The sequence below is a fragment of the Mastigoproctus giganteus genome, chromosome 5 (assembly GCF_048544385.1).
Source record: "Mastigoproctus giganteus isolate SK-2022 chromosome 5, ASM4854438v1, whole genome shotgun sequence".
Classification (NCBI taxonomy): domain Eukaryota; kingdom Metazoa; phylum Arthropoda; class Arachnida; order Uropygi; family Thelyphonidae; genus Mastigoproctus; species Mastigoproctus giganteus.
The window spans coordinates 137,016,170-137,033,094 of NC_143579.1; the positions used below are offsets into that span (position 1 = coordinate 137,016,170).

General features: G+C 38.7%; 1 protein-coding gene across 1 annotated transcript in view; it reads right to left on the bottom strand.

Annotated features, from left to right (window-relative positions):
* Window positions 1-445: 445 nt before the first annotated feature.
* Window positions 446-16,925, bottom strand: part of LOC150085724 (lysyl oxidase homolog 2-like) — a 286,714-nt gene continuing 270,234 nt past the window's right edge. The window contains exon 8 of the mRNA XM_090374205.1: window positions 446-815. Coding sequence (XP_090230331.1) covers window positions 693-815 — 123 coding nt within the window. The 3' untranslated portion in view covers window positions 446-692. The remainder of the gene's footprint in view (window positions 816-16,925) is intronic.

The following is a 16,925-nucleotide window of genomic DNA, read 5'->3' on the forward strand; positions in this document are numbered from 1 at the left end:
GACATCTAGCAGAATCAATGCCTGTGCGTATAGCAGTTATTATCCGTACGAACGGTGGCCTAACACCGTATTACGTAGATGGTCATAATTCAGTGATCACTGAATTTTGGTATCTTCTGTATCTAAAAGAACACAAAAATACCACAGAAAATATTAATTTCTGTGTTCGAGACAAAAGAAGTTTGTCTTCAGCAGCACCCTGAAGAATTCTATATTATTAACACTGGGTTGAGAGATCGCTGAGCGGTTTTGCTTATTGTAAACGTAACCAAAAAATTTACAAATATTTCAAAACACTATAAACTAAGACGGATATGAAGAAAAAAACTTCTTTCAGCCATGCTTGTTCACTATGGCGCGCTTTCAATAACATGGCATTACTCATTTTGCTATTATCAATGGGCGAGGGAATGTACTTTTAATGGAAAAGATCATTGTGAAAGAATTTCTTTTTGGAAAGGTCTAAAATGTTTATTTTCTTTGGTAAAACAGATAACGAAGAAACTATAGTATAAAAAGATGTATAACAAAAATCAGAGTAGAATGAATCGTCATTATACTAAGAAGTCAAGTACGGTCGTAATGAAAAGATGCTACCACATCCATCCCCTTCGCACATGACCTCGCTAGAGTCTGATGGGAATCACACAGTTCACACATGAAACTTTGTACACGAACGATAATCTAGAACATTAGGGTTTTCCCAGAGTGCAGTTGTAAACTTGGGCAGAAACGTAGTCAAAATGAACTATGCAAGTGGCAGCATTGTTGTCGAAGGAGAGCTCAGCAACTTTGAATTCTGGGTTGACTGAAACCTGTAATAAAAAGAAATTGTTAAGATAGAAACTGTTAACAAGAATTTGTTTTGATATGCGAAATTAATCAAAGTAATGAACCCTACTAAAAGTAGATTCACTTAATGACTAGTTTTAAAGCGACGCTAGTATAAGATGCGATTTCATATTTTATTTATTGTGCCTACAGGGCAATGAGCCCATATGCACTAAAAACAATTACAAAATTAAAATTTTTCATAAAGCCTTAAACAATATTTACAATTAATCATTTGTGAATCTCTATTTAAAAAAAAAAAAATGTTTGAGAGATATATAAAACAAAAACAAGTCCACCAATTTCGGTTCTGAACCGCATATAGGTACACCATGCTCTACCTGGTCCAGTAACTGGAATCTTCTCTTAGAAATGTTTTCTACATAACAAATTCGTGCAAATCAACATGACGCCTCAGTTCGTGCTTCTCGTTCAGCAGCGTCAGAATTAGCCTTTCATGCCATTAACGAAAAGCACTTTTTCATTTAACGAGGCCAAAATACTTAAATGTTCAACGTAATTATACGCGACTATTAATTGCAGAAACCGTAGAAATTAAATTACACGAGAATTCTGCTAATGTTCGGCAGCCATATTTGATCTCCGATGCGTGGGCCTTTACGCGCATGCGCGAAGACAAATAATCACCAAGTTTCAGGTTCAACCCTATTCGGTAATTTTCATTCCTGTGATCACGACATACGGTCGAAAAGCGTTCTCAGCTTCAGGAAGGAAAATCGTTTTGAATATTTTCGTTAGATTCTTTTTAATTTTTAATTGTGTTAAATTGGTTTTAAATTATTTATTTTTTACTCTAATGTAAGTTTTCGATTTTTTCGTTTTAATTTCTGGAGAGTATCATAGGGAAGTGTTCTGCGTACTATATTGAGGTAAACTCCTCTTATTATTTTACAAACGTAACAAAAAAATAACTTAAATTTATGACAGTTTACAAATAAAACTGTTTTTGTTGTTGGGGGGGGTTTGATGGCGCATTAGCTGCTTTGGCTATAATGCACCTATTCAGTTATTATATGAATATATGAGAAATTTTTGCAATGTCAGAAAAGGCAGAAATTAGAAATGATTAAAGACTCCAATTTGCTTCAGAAAGTTGAAAAATTCTGGAATATTTGCATTGTCACCAATGACATTCTCTAGAGCAGCGGTTCCCAACCTTTTTTGACTCAAGAACCCCTTTCAACATAATATTTTTATCTCTGAAATCGTATAAAAGTACAGAATTTTCATTATAGAATATTTACAGTACTACGTTTTTATAAGCGATATTGCGTAATAAAATTATTATTAAGTATTATTAATACTTTGTAAAGCAGTTATTGATTAATCCAAACTAGATTTTGAACAGGCTACTTCTTGCTCCTCTAACGGTAGCCAAGCATTCTGGTCTTTCGAAAGCTTGGCCGCAATTTTTGCCCATCTCTGTTCCTGCCTCTGTCAAAACCAAATAGTTCTGTTGAGTTGGAAAAATAAAATAGGTTGCTAACAGACCTGTTAGCAACCTATTTTATTTTTCCAACTCATGTATTGAAGATCTTGGTAAATCATCTCAAACCATTCCCAGTACACTCCATTCAATGAATTCAGTGGTTTTCCGTCAAAAGAATGTCAGAAGGATTTTGATGAATCTGATGCTACGAAAGCTACAGGTCCTGATGGTATTTCTACACTTGTTCTCAAAACCTGTGCCCGTGAACTTACCTGTTTTGTGTCTTATTTCACTTTCTTATTCCAAAGATGTTTTTCCTTCTGCTTGGAAATTTTTTCATATCCAGGCAGTTCCTAAAAAGGGTGACAAATTCCTTCCATCCAGTTATCGTCCCATTGCGATTACTTCTACTCTTTCCAAAGTAATGGGGAAATCAATTAACTGCCAACTCAAACTATCAGAAAATCTTTCATCTGGTCAAAGTTCGCCTGATGGATTCCGTCAGTCTCGTTCCACTGGTGATATTCTGGCTTATGTACATCTATGCAAGAACTTCAGAAAGAACTTCTAGAAGAGATAGTAAACCTAATGAAGACATAAGAGAGAAAATGGAAGTGAAAAAGAATATTATTGACACTATCAAAGAAAGGCGTTTACATGTATGGACATGTAAAACGGATGCAAAAAACCAGATACTCAGAGGCTATCCTGGAATGGATACCTCCTGGAAGAAGAAGACCTAGGAGGACATGGATGGATGGATGCAGTAGGGGAATACATGACAGCCGTTTAACTGACCAACACACTTTGAACCACACTTTATGTCGGGAAAAAATTCCTACCAAAAAATAACTTGTAGGCTGAGGAAACCCATTGTAAATAGAACACTCCTCTTGAAGAAGATGTGCATCTAGGGACAAATTCAATGGAAAAGTTTTTGGTGAAACTCAAGCCATTGCTGTTGACATTTCAAAGGCATTTCAAAGATTTGAAATTTTTTTTTTGATGGTGTTTGGCATAAAGGTCTTCTAAACAAGCTTCCATCCTACGGTTTGATAGCGATTAAACCGGGGTACGAGCCCGTGACCACTAAATACGGAGGATGCGGAAAGGTCAGGGAATAACCACCGCATATTCCCGGAGCAATATGGCCTTAGCTGCTAATGCTCCTATAAAAAAAAAAAAAAACCACCAAAAACGGTTTGACAGCTGTTCTTTGTGATTGGGTATCCAGTTTTCTCTCTGACCGCTCACTGTGGGTGATAGTAGACGGCTCTCTGTCTTCTAACTTCTCCACTAATTCTGGTGTTCCCCAAGGTTCAGTTCTTTCTCCCACTCTTTTCCTTTTGTATATTAATGGCCTTTTTTTACATTGACCGGAATCCTATCCATAGTTTTCCTGGTGATAGCACATTACTTTCCACCTTCCAGTTTGAGAAACCCTGCCCTGCTTAAACAGCTTCAACTTACTTCCTTAAATTGCCAAATCCTTAAATGCTGATCTTCAGGCAATTCTCCAGTGGGGCAATGAAAACTTAATTTCAATCCTTCTAAAGCTCAGTCCTGTCTTATATCTCGCAAAAAGGATTCTTCTGCTCCTATGCTATCTTTGGTGACGCTCCGATTTCTAGTCAAGATGGTATATCTCTTTTGGGGATTACCCTGACTTCTGATCTCTCTTGGCAGAAGCACATTACAAATATTGCTTCCTCTGCATCTAAAAATCTTGGTTTTCTCTTTCGCTCTCGCCGTTGCTTTTCTTCCAAACAGTTGTTCACTCTGTACAAATCGCAAATCCGCCCTAAAACCTCTGTCAGGCTTCTAGATTCCATTCAGAAGAGGGCAGTAGTTTAATTAATGACTCATCTGTAACAGAGTCTGTCCACTCTCTGTCTCATACACTTTCTGTTTCTGCCGCATGTATTTTCTATCGATGGCTACTTGCATGGGCACAGTTCTTCTGAATTGGCTTCTATAATTCCCACTCTCTTTTAAAGCAGTCCGAACACGTGATGCAACCAGCCAACATGCTTTTACTGTCCAACTTCAAACTCACAGAACCAACTTTTCTTCTTCCTCATTTATTCATTCAACTTCTGTTTTCTGGAAAAACCTTATGTATTCCCTGAAAAATTACAGTGTGCAGAAGTCCAAGTCTAATATCAACAAGTATATCTTCTTTCAGCTTTTCATCTTCAACCGATGCACGGTACTAAGTACTATAAATTCTAAAAAAAAAAAAAAAAGTACCTGTACATAACAATGATCATTGAGAATGTGAAAAAAAAAGGATGGAAAACATTTATTTTAAAAAGATTGTTTAGGCATGCGTAATGGTAATGCACTTCCATCATTTCTACTAACCAGGTAATATGAATGCAGTTTATTCATATCTTATTTTGTGAATGAACCTTTAGAACGAGTGGCCGAGATATTTCACTGCTTTGAATAAGTAACTTCACCAGACTAATGTTACTTATTCTCGCCGGATTCCACCAATCAGATGGCACCGTTTCGAAGCTTGTTGGCTTACTCATCGGTGGGTGGGCAGATACCCTGTTGTTGCAATAGCCACAACCCGGTTATGAAGCATAACTCCACAATATAAGAGATGCTTGATGGTGTGCATGGTTTAATGTTAAACTATTTCTTGACTAAACGTCCAAAAGTAGCCGACCGGGCTAGTGGGATTCGAACCGGCGACCTTTGGGTTGCCTGCCTGGCAACCCAAAGGTCGCCGGTTCGAATCCCACCTCGGGATTGGATCAAAGTACTGCAAAAACTTTGGGAGGTGCAACTACCAAAAAAAAAAAAAAAAGTCCAAAAGTATGAAAAACGTTGTTTATGAATGGGTAATGCACTTCCATCATCTCTGCTACCCAGGTAGTATGCATGCATCTGATTATATCTCTCCATGCATAAACAACCTTTTTCATACTCTTGGACGTTTAGTCAAGAAATAATTTGATATTTATTTAACATGATATACTGTAAGATAGTAAAGTAATTACAGTATAAGTATACTGTATAAGGAATTGTGGGAGCTGTGTTTTTCATACCTATTATCATATCATTGGTATGTTAATCATACCTATTATTTAAATACAGTGATACTTGTGTAAACTTTCGCGAATCCCCAGGGGTTCGCGAACCACCGGTTGGGAACCGCTACTCTACAGTTATTTGTTTCCGAAGGTTAACCAATGATAGCAGGGTATTTCTGTCTTGTTTATAGTATGGGCATTCAATGAGAATGTGTTTAACAGTCAGACTTACAGAACAATTTGGACACTAGAGTCGATCATCACATGTGAGTAAAATGAAAGTGAGTTAAATGAATATGACCTATTCTTGCCCTCGAAAGGACTATTTCTTCTCTTCTTGATGTACGGATACTCGAAAGCCAAATTTTAGGATCCTGTTTAAATTGAAAAAGTTTATTATTTGTTTGAGAATGCCAGAGTGCTGTCCATTCTGTTAGACATGTACCATGAATGCTTTGTGGATAGTCTGATGCTGGAACAGGGAAATTTGTTAAATCTAAGGTAGTTGGATTTTTTGCAGCTTTATCGGCCAGTTCATTACGAAATTCCTGAAGAATTGCCGGAATTCAGCAGAATGTGATCAGTTGGTGACATTCTTCAATCTGCAGTAATAATCTAATTTCATTTAGAACGGGGTGAACTTTATCTGAGGAGTTACATAATGCCATAATTGAGCTGAGGGAATCAGTGTAAACAAATTTTAATGAAGAGTCAGAACAGATCTTTTCTAAGGCTAGTTTAATTACATATAATTCTGCCGAGAAGATACTGAATTCAGGTGGAAGGGATGCTGAAAAAGTGGTGTTTGGAAACACAGCGGCTGCTCCAAAATTTGAGTTGGATTTAGAGCCATCTGTATAAATTGGGGAAAAATCAATATATCTATGAGTGTGGACTACATTAAGTTGTCTGGTATTTGATGCTTGTAGAATATTCTTTCCCCATTGGCAGAGGTAAGTGTCACAAGTCGGTAGAACGGCAGGACTCCATGGCGATTGAACGAAATTTACTACCTGTTGTACAGAACGAATGGAAACATTCCAAACCTGCATCAGTTCTAGGAGGCGAAGACCAGCTGGTTTTACTACGCTAGATTTATTTATGTAGAGGTTTTATAGTGGCGTATTGAACAGATATGGCTGAATGGGATGCGAGGCACAACCTTGTATTTTGACAGCATACTTCAGTAACAATGCTTTCCTACGTAATGTTAGTGGCGGCTCATGAGCGTCAATGTAGAGGCTATGAGTTGGTGATGTTCTGAATGCAAAAAGTGAAATCCTCAGGCGCTGCGTTGAACTGGATCAAGCCAGGGCAGAGCGCTTGCTCTGGTAGAACCACAAACAGGAGCACCATAATCGTGACGGGATCTGATTAATGTCCTGAATAACCAAAGCAGGGAGGTGCGATCTGTACCCCTTGTTAGGGAGGATAAAGTTCTAAGTAAAGTTCTAAGCTTTTTTATACAGGAAGTACGTACATTTTTAATATGGTCTAAGAAATTTAATTCGTTGTCAAGAATTAATCCTAGAAATCTGATGTTAGTAGCGACTAGAATGAAGACATTGGAAATTTGGAGTTCAGGATCCGGATGAAGTTTTCGTTGTCTACAAAAATTGATTGGAACTGTTTTCTGGTGAGAGAGTCGGTAGCCGTCGAGGCTGGCCGAGTGCTGTATTTTATTTAGTGATATCTGAAGCTGTCTTTCAATAGATCACATGTTTTGGGAATTGCAGGAGATGGAAAGGTCATCTGCATAAAGGTAAGTCTCAATTGTGTTCGGAAACTGTTTAGTGATGGAATCGATTCTAAGAGCAAAAAGAGTGGCACTCAATACTGATCCGTGTGGAACACCTTCCTGAATGAAAGTTGCAGAGAGGGCATGTTGTTATCTCACTTAGAACGATCTAAAATGTAGAAAATTCTGAACAAATTTGGGAAGGTTGCCCCGTAGACCAATACTAAGTATGACATGCCGCCATGTGGTATCAAATGCCTTCTTTATATCTATCGAAACTAATACTAGATGTTTGTGCTAAACGAAGGCATTCCGAATGAAAAATTCAGCTTTTACCATGAGATCCAAGCAATGACCTGATTTTTCGAAAGCCGTTTTGACTGTGATTCATTAGATGTTCTGACTGAATGATCCAAACGAGTCTACTGCGGCCAACTTTTTCAAGGATTTTGCTGAGGCAATTTGATAGAGATATTGGTTGGGGGTTGGATGGATCTTTTCCAGGCTTTAGGAACGTCAAAATAATAGAATAATGCCAAGAAGCTGGATAAACATTTTCTAAAAAAATTCGGTTGTAAAAGGGCAGAAGGAGGCGCAAAGCTTTGTCTTCAAGATGTTGCAGCATGACATAATAGATCCCATCTGGTCCGGTAGCACCATTGTGGGCTGTTTTAATGGCATGTAAAAGTTCAAAATATTGCAGCAGTTTGTTTTACGGTAGACTGAAAGTAGTTTGGAAGATAATAGTATGCTGTTTTTTACTGTTTTTAATTCGCTGGAAAGATGTAGTATATGCAGATGCTGCTGATATTTCAGCAAAGGTATTTCCCAAAGCATTTGCTATATCCAAAGGACTTGATAGATCTCGCCCATTCCAGGCGAGATCTATCAAGATTGGAGATGGTATGGTTGGAAATTTACCAGATAGCTGTCTAATTTTTTTTTCAAATTATTTTGCTGTCAGTGTTTCTGTTGATGCTTGGACGCAAAGCGGGTCCAGGATTCTTTCTTGGCTTGCCTTTGTATGAAACGTGCTTTTACCCTTATTTTTTTATAATTTATCAGATTGGTTGTGGTTGGATATTGCCGAAACAAATTCCAGTCTTTATTCTTTGCTTTTTTTAGCTATTGTGCATTTTTCATTCCACCAATAATTATAATGTTTTCGGCCAGGGGGATTTGATAGTGGTATTGTGTTTTTGGCTACATTTAGGAGATGCAACGTAATGTAATCTGTCACATCGTCAATAGGCTGAAGACAGATTTTTTTCTCATCAAAGGATATTAATGACTGGAATTTTGCCCAGTTTGCTCGGACAAATTTCCATTTCCTGCAGGTTTGAGTTAGAGGAGTCTGTGCTATTAATATGTTGCATACAATTGGGAAGTGATCACTGCCCATAGGATCATTAACAATATACCACTCTATGGTCGGGGCCAGTACTGGAGAACAAATTTTTTATTTTATTTTTTTATTTTATTAATAACAAGATACACAACAGGCAACCATTAACAGTGTATCTGAGATCAGATCAATAAACATAATAACAATAATGTGAAATCCTATAGGACGATAAACATTGATATAGATTCAAACAATAAAAGCATATGTACAAAAGAGGATTGTATTAAGTTAAGTTACCGGTAAAACAAGTAATAATTAATCCGTTAGAGAACAGAAAAATAATATAACAAATAATAATAAACTACAATAATTAGATGTGAGCTAGTCACTTTGCAGTTTAAGTGAAGAGGCAAACTTGTGGATGGAGTTCATCAGTGATTGGGAGTTGTCAAAGAAGTCAATGCGAGAGTCGTTTGCTGATTTGCTGATTCTGTTCAGTGGACTGAACTTCATAAAGTCCGTGTTGGCAGAGTCAAGGCGAAACGGTGTATGGTTCCTGACTTGTCTACAAGGAGCATTGAAGTTTATTTTACTCAGGATATCAGATGCTTCGTAAATTCCAGTGATTACTTTGGCTAGAAGGGCGATGTCAGCAGTAACTCTTCTAGTGCACAGAGGCCTCAGATGAAAGTAATCACACAGCGATTCATAATACACTGAGTGATAGAATAGAGGATTGCGGTACGTGAGGTAACGGACAAAGTTTTTTTGGACTGCTTCAATTTTGTTAGTTAAAGTCTTTGTGTGAGGATTCCAGATGGGTGAACTGAATTCAAGGATTGGCAGAACAATAGTTTTATAAAGGATAACCGCATATCTGTAGTTTTTGAACTTGTATGTGTTCCGTTTGATGAATCCCAGTGTTTTGAATGCTTTGCTGGTGATTTTAAGGACATGGGCATCGAATTTAGCACTGCTGGAAAAGAGAATCCCTAAGTCGTTAACTTGGTCACACCTTTCGATGATCACAGAGTTAATACTATACTCCGTATTCATTAGTTGTGGAGATCTGCAAGATGAGAAAGAGATAACTTTGCACTTCGAGGTGTTAGCAGACAAGCCATTCAGAGATAGCCACAGAGAGAATTTATTGAGAGCACATTGAAGTTGTTGAGAATCGGTAGTCTCCTTCACTGCTGAGTAGATCTTAAGATCATCTGCATAGAGAGCAACTTGAACATTGGAGGTGTACATGAAAGAAGGAAGATCATTTACGAAAACAATGAAGAGAAGAGGACCTAAGGGAGAGCCTTGTGGTACTCCGCTTAGTGGTATAAAACAGTCTGAGTTCACTTGATCGATGATAACGCTCAAGGAACGATGCGTAATATAGCTGCGTAGCCATGAGAGCAAAGGGTCACGGATACCATATAGCTTAAGTTTTTCCAGAAGTTGTTCGTGCGGGACTTTATCAAATGCCTTGGATATATCTGTGTAGACCGCATCAACTTGTAGGTGGTTATCAAGAGCTTCAGAGGTGTATTGCCAGAAAGGAAGTAAATTTGTGACTACTGACTTGCCACTGCAGAAACCATGTTGATTCTGATCGATAAAAGGCTTGAAGAATTCGAAGAGATGTTTGTGCACTGCTGTGTCGAAGAGTTTAGCCAGGCTGTTTTGCAAGGTTATGGGTCTGTAATCGCATACGTCATTTTTATCACCTTTTTTGAAAATAGGAACTATATTGACCTGCTTAAAGTGCTTAGGATACTTCCCCAGCCTGAGAGAGAGGTTGAAGATCCGCAGTATGAGGGGTTTCAATGTAGTGACAGTCCTTTTCCAAAATAAGCCTGGAATGTCATCTGGGCCTCTAGTATAGTCATTTCTCGTGCTTTTTAATGCCGAATTTAAATCTTCATCAGTGATAAAGAGATTAATGAGGATATCATCTTTAACAGGTGTGAAGTCAGGAAATGAGGCAGATCTCAATGTATCATTTGTTTGAATTCTAGAAAAGTGTTTGGCAAACTCTTGAGCAATACTGAATTCGTCAGATAAGAGAATTCCATCTGCGTTTCGGAGTTGTAACTTTCTACTGGTTATGTTCTTATGCTTCATGAAATTCCAGAATGGTTTGATATCTCTGTGAGTAAGCAGACTATCCTGAACTGACTCTGTATACATGTTGTAGGAGTTTAATATGAGAGTTTTCACTTCTTTGCGGAGTTGGCTGAATATTTCATAGTATTGACTGTCACATGTTTGCTTATACTTGTTTCTGTAGAATTCTTTGGATTTAATTTTACGTATTAGTTCACTGTTATATCAGTGCGGGTAGGTAGAGCGTGCGGTAAGATGGGATTGAGGAACAATGTCAGATATAACTGAATGGACACAGTTAATCAGGTTGTTGGTGAGCACATCGATGTCATCCATAGCGTCAGCGAGCTGCTTGTCTACGTTTGTTAGAGCTAGGTTGAGCAGAGGCCAGTCAGCCTTTCTGAAATTGAATCGAGGAGTACGGGAGCTGCATTTGAAGTTATGAGAAGTCACTGTGATGTCAAAAGTAATTGGTGAATGATCCGAGTGAAATATGGGGTTGTCGGTGTGAACATCTATATGAGTAGAGGAAAATATTAGGTCGAGGTAGGCATTTTCTCTGGTTGGAAAGTTGCAAATTTGTTCCAGACCATAGCTGTGAAGCATATTAAAGAGAGCCCTAGTCTGCAGTGATGGAGAAGAAGATCCTAAATTGGCCATTTGACAGTTAAAGTCACCCAAAACCATTGCTATGTCGGCAGATTGAATTAGTGGGAAGATTGATTCCAGCGAGCTTTCTAAGTACTGGAGGTCTATATTAGTTATGGGAGGTGGAAAATAAAGCAATACTATTAAAACCTTTAGCTTGCCAAGATGAAGAAGGCAGTATACTGATTCAATATTTGTGAAATTTGATGTAGTTTCACAGAGTATATGGTTCTAATGTATAATAGCTACTCCGCCTCCACGAGATCCTCTGTCCTTTCTATGGATTGTATATTGTCCATCTGAATGAAGAGATCTATTGCAGAGGTTTGTCCAGTTGGGAGCTGAATGTGAGTGTGTGCGCCAGTATTGAGTAAGACGAGATTTAGTGCGTCTAAAAAACTTTCAATGAGTCGACCCCGTCTATCTAATTTAGAAGTGCCACATAAGGGGCTGTGCCCATTAAAGTCTCCTAATATACAGAGAGGTGGCGGTATCTGTATAAAGAGGTCTTCGAGATCTTTTAAACAGTAAGTATGGTTTGGTTGTAAGTAGATTGAAACTAGCGTTATTGCAATATAGAGAGTTATACGAGCAGCAACAGCTTCTATTTCAGTTTGAATTGGAATATGTTCAGTCGGGATTTTTGAATTTATTAGGATTGCCACACCACCATGGACAGCATTAGCTGTATTACGATCTCTTCAATAAAGGCAATAGTTCTTTATCGAAGGAGAAATTTGCAAGGTTAGGTAAGTTTCCCGAAGACAAAGAGCAATTGGAGAATATCGATTAATTAGATCACGGATGTCATTTATGTTGCAATGAAAACCTCTGCAGTTCCATTGTAAAATACAAGGCATTATTTGTGTTTAATTGATGGAGCTGTAGCTGACTGCTTTTTGAAGGTGACTGGCTTATTACGTTCCAGTTTTTGTTTATCTTTTTTGGAGAAAATTGGCCGGCCAATTTCCATTTCTTCTTCAACATAGATTTCTAAAACAGGATCTTCCTGTATTGATGTGCCATCTGTGTCCATGGTTGTGTCCTGAATATATTTTTTTATTGCATTTGAGTTTGTAATATGGGATGTGGTAGCACTCTTTGAAGGAGGAGATGCCGCAGGTATTGTCAGAGGAGTATTATTTGCCTGATCTAAGAGTTCGGGTTGTTGCTTACGTATACTTGGTTGTTGTTCAGAGAGAATATTTCTAGCCCAATCAGAAATTGATTTATTAGTGGGAACTGTGACATCGGTTTGAGTGGAGACTGTTTGATACTTTTTTTTACGGCATTGGCATAGGTTACATTTTTGTTTGTAACTATTTGGAGGTACAAATAGTTTTTTCGCTTCTTGGTAACTTACTTTGTTCTCAACCTTGTATTTTACTATTGTTTTCTCAGGTTTCCATTTTTCACATGTCTTGGAATATGCAAGATGATCACCTTTGCAATTTGGGCTGGTCATTTTTGTAGTCGTACAGTCACTTCGTATGTGATTTGAGGAACAACAGTTAAGGCAGACAGGAACTCCTCTGCATAATTTGTGAGTGGCCATACTTTTGGCATTTGTAGCATCGTAAAGATTGGGAATGTAGGGGTGGATGCGGCAAAGTAAATAACCTGCTTTTAGAGAGGAGGACAAGTTGGGTGTATTGAAGGTGGGAATAATATTTCTGGTTAGTTTAAGTTGATTATCTTTTTTAGTCATCATACGTTTTGCTTGAATTACATTTTGTCCCTGCAGTTCTTGGGTTATTTCCTCATCTGTGACATTTAAAAGGTCCCAACTGGATATGACACCCTTAGATGAACTTAGGGTTGCATGAGGAAATATTTTTACTGGAATGTCAGCAAAGTTTGTAAGCTGTAAAAGCTTCTCAGAGTACCTGTGGTTCATAGTTTCCACTAATAAATCTCCTTATTGGAGCCTTTTAACAGTCTTAGGAGATCCAGCAATACCTTCCAGATGTTTTTGTATAACGAAGGGAGACAGTTTGCTCATAGGCTGACCAGTGAGCGTGGAAAATTAAAAATTATGGCCAGGGTTTCTCCATCTGATTGGTCTTCTGTCTCTTTCGATTGTCATTACCTAATTCATTATTGGTATCATAGTCAATGTACGTTTCAGGTCTTGAGCTCGTAGGCTCTAAGGGTGGATAAGAATTTTTATCCACGATGGCTCCTTTTGGCCCTGGGAGTTTGTCTTTACCACCCAGGTTATCGGCCCCGCCACGGGGAGGCAGGAGCAGTGCCACGAGCTGACCAAGCGGTTGTTAGTTGTGTTAGTGAGAGATACGAAAAAGAAACACAAAGGTGTCTTTCCTTTCTGGGCCTTTGCCTACTGTAGTGTCAAAAGGCTACTTTTTTTTTTGGCTGGTGCAGCATAAGCCATAGGCTTTCTTGCACCATGCGGCCGTTACTAATACTAATACTCGAGTAGAAAATGAGGAAAACGGTAATCAGAACAAAAAGGAATCTCTATAGGGCAAAAGCTCTTTGAAAAGATCGCTTTATGAAACGCACTATAATCGCTTGGCCACGGAATTCTTGGCACTCGGGGCCCAAATAAAACTGGTAAATTGTCTCTATCTAGGGAACAGACCCCTCTCTCAATTCACCGCTCAGATCAGATCAACATAATATGGATAGCGAAGCATGGCATGAATGCCGGTCTCCATCTCCCTGCGAAAACAAAAGCCAGAAGGGCTGAATTGATTTAGCCTAGACATTAGGTCGTGACCTGTCAGCAATAAACAGGCATACAAGCTGAATTGCAACCACGGTCTAATCCTGTAGTTCACAGTAGAGACATTGGAACAGCTTCGAGAAAGGCAAAAAAGACAGGGTCTAATCCTTCAATTCACAGTACAGACGTTGGAACGGCTCTGAGAAAGGTAAAGAAATGTTTTTATTCTCTGTAATAAAAACATTTCTCTGCCTTTTTCAGAGCCGTTCCAACGATTTTGCGATATTTTACAAGCTCATCAAAGATTCTTCTCCGCTCTACTGCAAATCGTCACCTCAGTAGCCACTTCTGGGTAGGACCGAACACCTAACATCACCCCAGGGATACCCCGCCTGAGGCAATACAGAGATATAGCAAGAATGACCAACAGGTTATTTTCCAGACAAAATCTGAATAGAATGTGTAGATACAATGCGACAAGCACGGGTAAAACTCACAAGAGCGAATTTTTGTGCTGAAAGATGTTTCTTTATTATTGAATTTTCAGCCGTCATAAACCAAGATCTTGAAGCTTAAGTGATTATGAACACTTTTTTATTAAATTTAAAGGCCGGCCCTCAATTCCCAATTTCACTCTAGTAACCCTCCGAAGCTGGGCATACAATATTTGAATTTTCTGTTTTAAGCATTTGACATGTGTAAAAAACAAACGCTCCTCCAGGTGCAAACCCAAATACCAGAAACATCTTGTATACCTCAAGGAGATGTACCCACAGCGTACAAAAGGTCTAGTAAAACTCAACTTACCCTTTAAAAGGTAAGCATAACCACGGTTTTTCTTTGAAAATCTGTAGCTTATGTAAATTTCAAAAATTTAGGAGATCCTGAAGTATGGAACTAGTCTTTTCTTCAATTGTTTTCCGAGAATCACCTGCAACAATTAAAACTAAGTCGTCTGCTTAGGATATGGCACAAGTGTCACCCACATGGCGCTCCAAAAACTCATTGAAAACCATGTTCCACATATATAGCCCGAAGTTCAACCCCTGGGAAACTAGCGTTCTCCACGACACAGAACTTCTCTTCCCAACGGGATCGAACTAGAAGAGTAATCCCTAAAGATGTTAAAGAGATCTCCCTGACAGAAGGCATTTCTAGCCCTGCGGAATATACTACGCAGGGCTAAATTCGATGTCCCACCACAGGGCGTCGAACGTATCCCTAAAGTCCACGAACAAACCGAGCTCATATCGCTGCAACGCTTCTTGAACAGTTCTAATTAATTTTCTGATTGCATCCTCGGTAGAATTACCCTTTTAAATCCCTTTTTGAAGACGACAAGCCCAAGGATTCATATCTTGTCTGATATCTTAGGATTATGAGTCTCTCATATACTTTGTTCAATATTGGCGAAAGAGCAATCGGGCGATATGACGTCGGTTCATTTAATAGTCTCTCCGGACTCTTAAGGACGTTCGACGCCCTGTGGTGGGACATCGAATTTAGCCCTGCGTAGTATATTCCGCAGGGCTAGAAATGCCTTCTGTCAGGGAGATCTCTTTAACATCTTTAGGGATTACTCTTCTAGTTCGATCCCGTTGGGAAGAGAAGTTCTGTGTCGTGGAGAACGCTAGTTTCCCAGGGGTTGAACTTCGGGCTATATATGTATATTTCGAAACAGCAATTTTCCAGGTCTTAGGGAAAATGTCCGCTTCAATCCCATCTTTTACTAAATTCATGGCTGCTGCATTAAGTTCCTCAAGCGAGAAGGGCGCTTCCCTTATTTTAGAGATATATTCATTTAAAATTCTTTTAAAATTTGATTTTCTACTCTATTATTTACAGCGTCATAGTCCTTTAAAAATAATTCTGAAATGACCTGTCGGACAGACTGGACCCATGTAATAGTGTCCTGCTGGCTATCATTTAGAAGGCTGTAAGTTATTTCATCAAGGCGAATCCTATTAGTAATAATTATAAGAACGGAACCCCAAGGATCAGAGTTATCAGCATTCTCCACCAAAGACCGCCAATCGTCGACGTTTAAACATCTTTATTTTTGTAGAATATTCCTTTCTCAACTCAGCCACATTAGCCACACTTTGAGAGCTGAAAACTCTTCCTTGAGGAAGAGTTTTCAGGGCTCATCAGTTAAGATGAACGCATCAGTTTTCATCCCTTTCTTAATATCAGTTAAGATGGGATGGAACAGATCTGACAAGTTTCCTCTTCTTCCTCATTATGGATCTACTAACCTCTTGAAGTAGTTCTGTTCTGTTATTACGTCAACTTTCTGTAAAGCAGAAATAAATTCCTAATCATCAATTTCACTAATATGATTCCAGACCAAATTATCAAAAATTTCCTAATTTTAGTAGCAAACTTGTCAGTATCCATCCACGCCCTGGATCACACAATAATTATATGAGATGCCTCCATGGTCACTGATCACAATAACTTTATGGACCTTCCATAACGTTATTGTGATCTTGTTTATAATCTCGTTCAAAGCTGCTTCAGAGCAGAAGGTAACCTAATATATGACTCACCATGTACAGAACAGTAGGTCGCAAGCTGCTAAGGTCTTTCTCAACCCCCCCCCCCACCAGAGGAAGAAAGGACCTCCTCTAGATCATGACCTGGGTCATCGGAGGCCCCAGTTCTCCAGAGTGTGGAGCAGGAATTAGTGTTTGCAGCTACCACTATAGGTTTTCCTCTCAGGGGCATTTTATTTTCATTTGAGTGAGCTTCCATCTCAGTTGCCACCCGGATTTTCATCCATATGCAACCAATTCTCATTTAGTATATCAATCTCAACCTTAGTTGTAAAAACCAATATGTAAAGACCCAATGGTCAACTCAAATAAAACAAACAAAATAACATTAATCGACCATTCAACCTTGTGGTGGGGATGGGCAATCACACCTCTCACCACAAGTTACCGTCCCCACCACGAGGAGGTAGGTCACTACTACCATCCGGGCATCGCCCGGCAGCGACTATAAGCCAGCTTAGCAAATCTTAAAAAAGAACAAAAGAATTCATAATTATCAAAAATATACATCAAATTAACTTCAGTGAG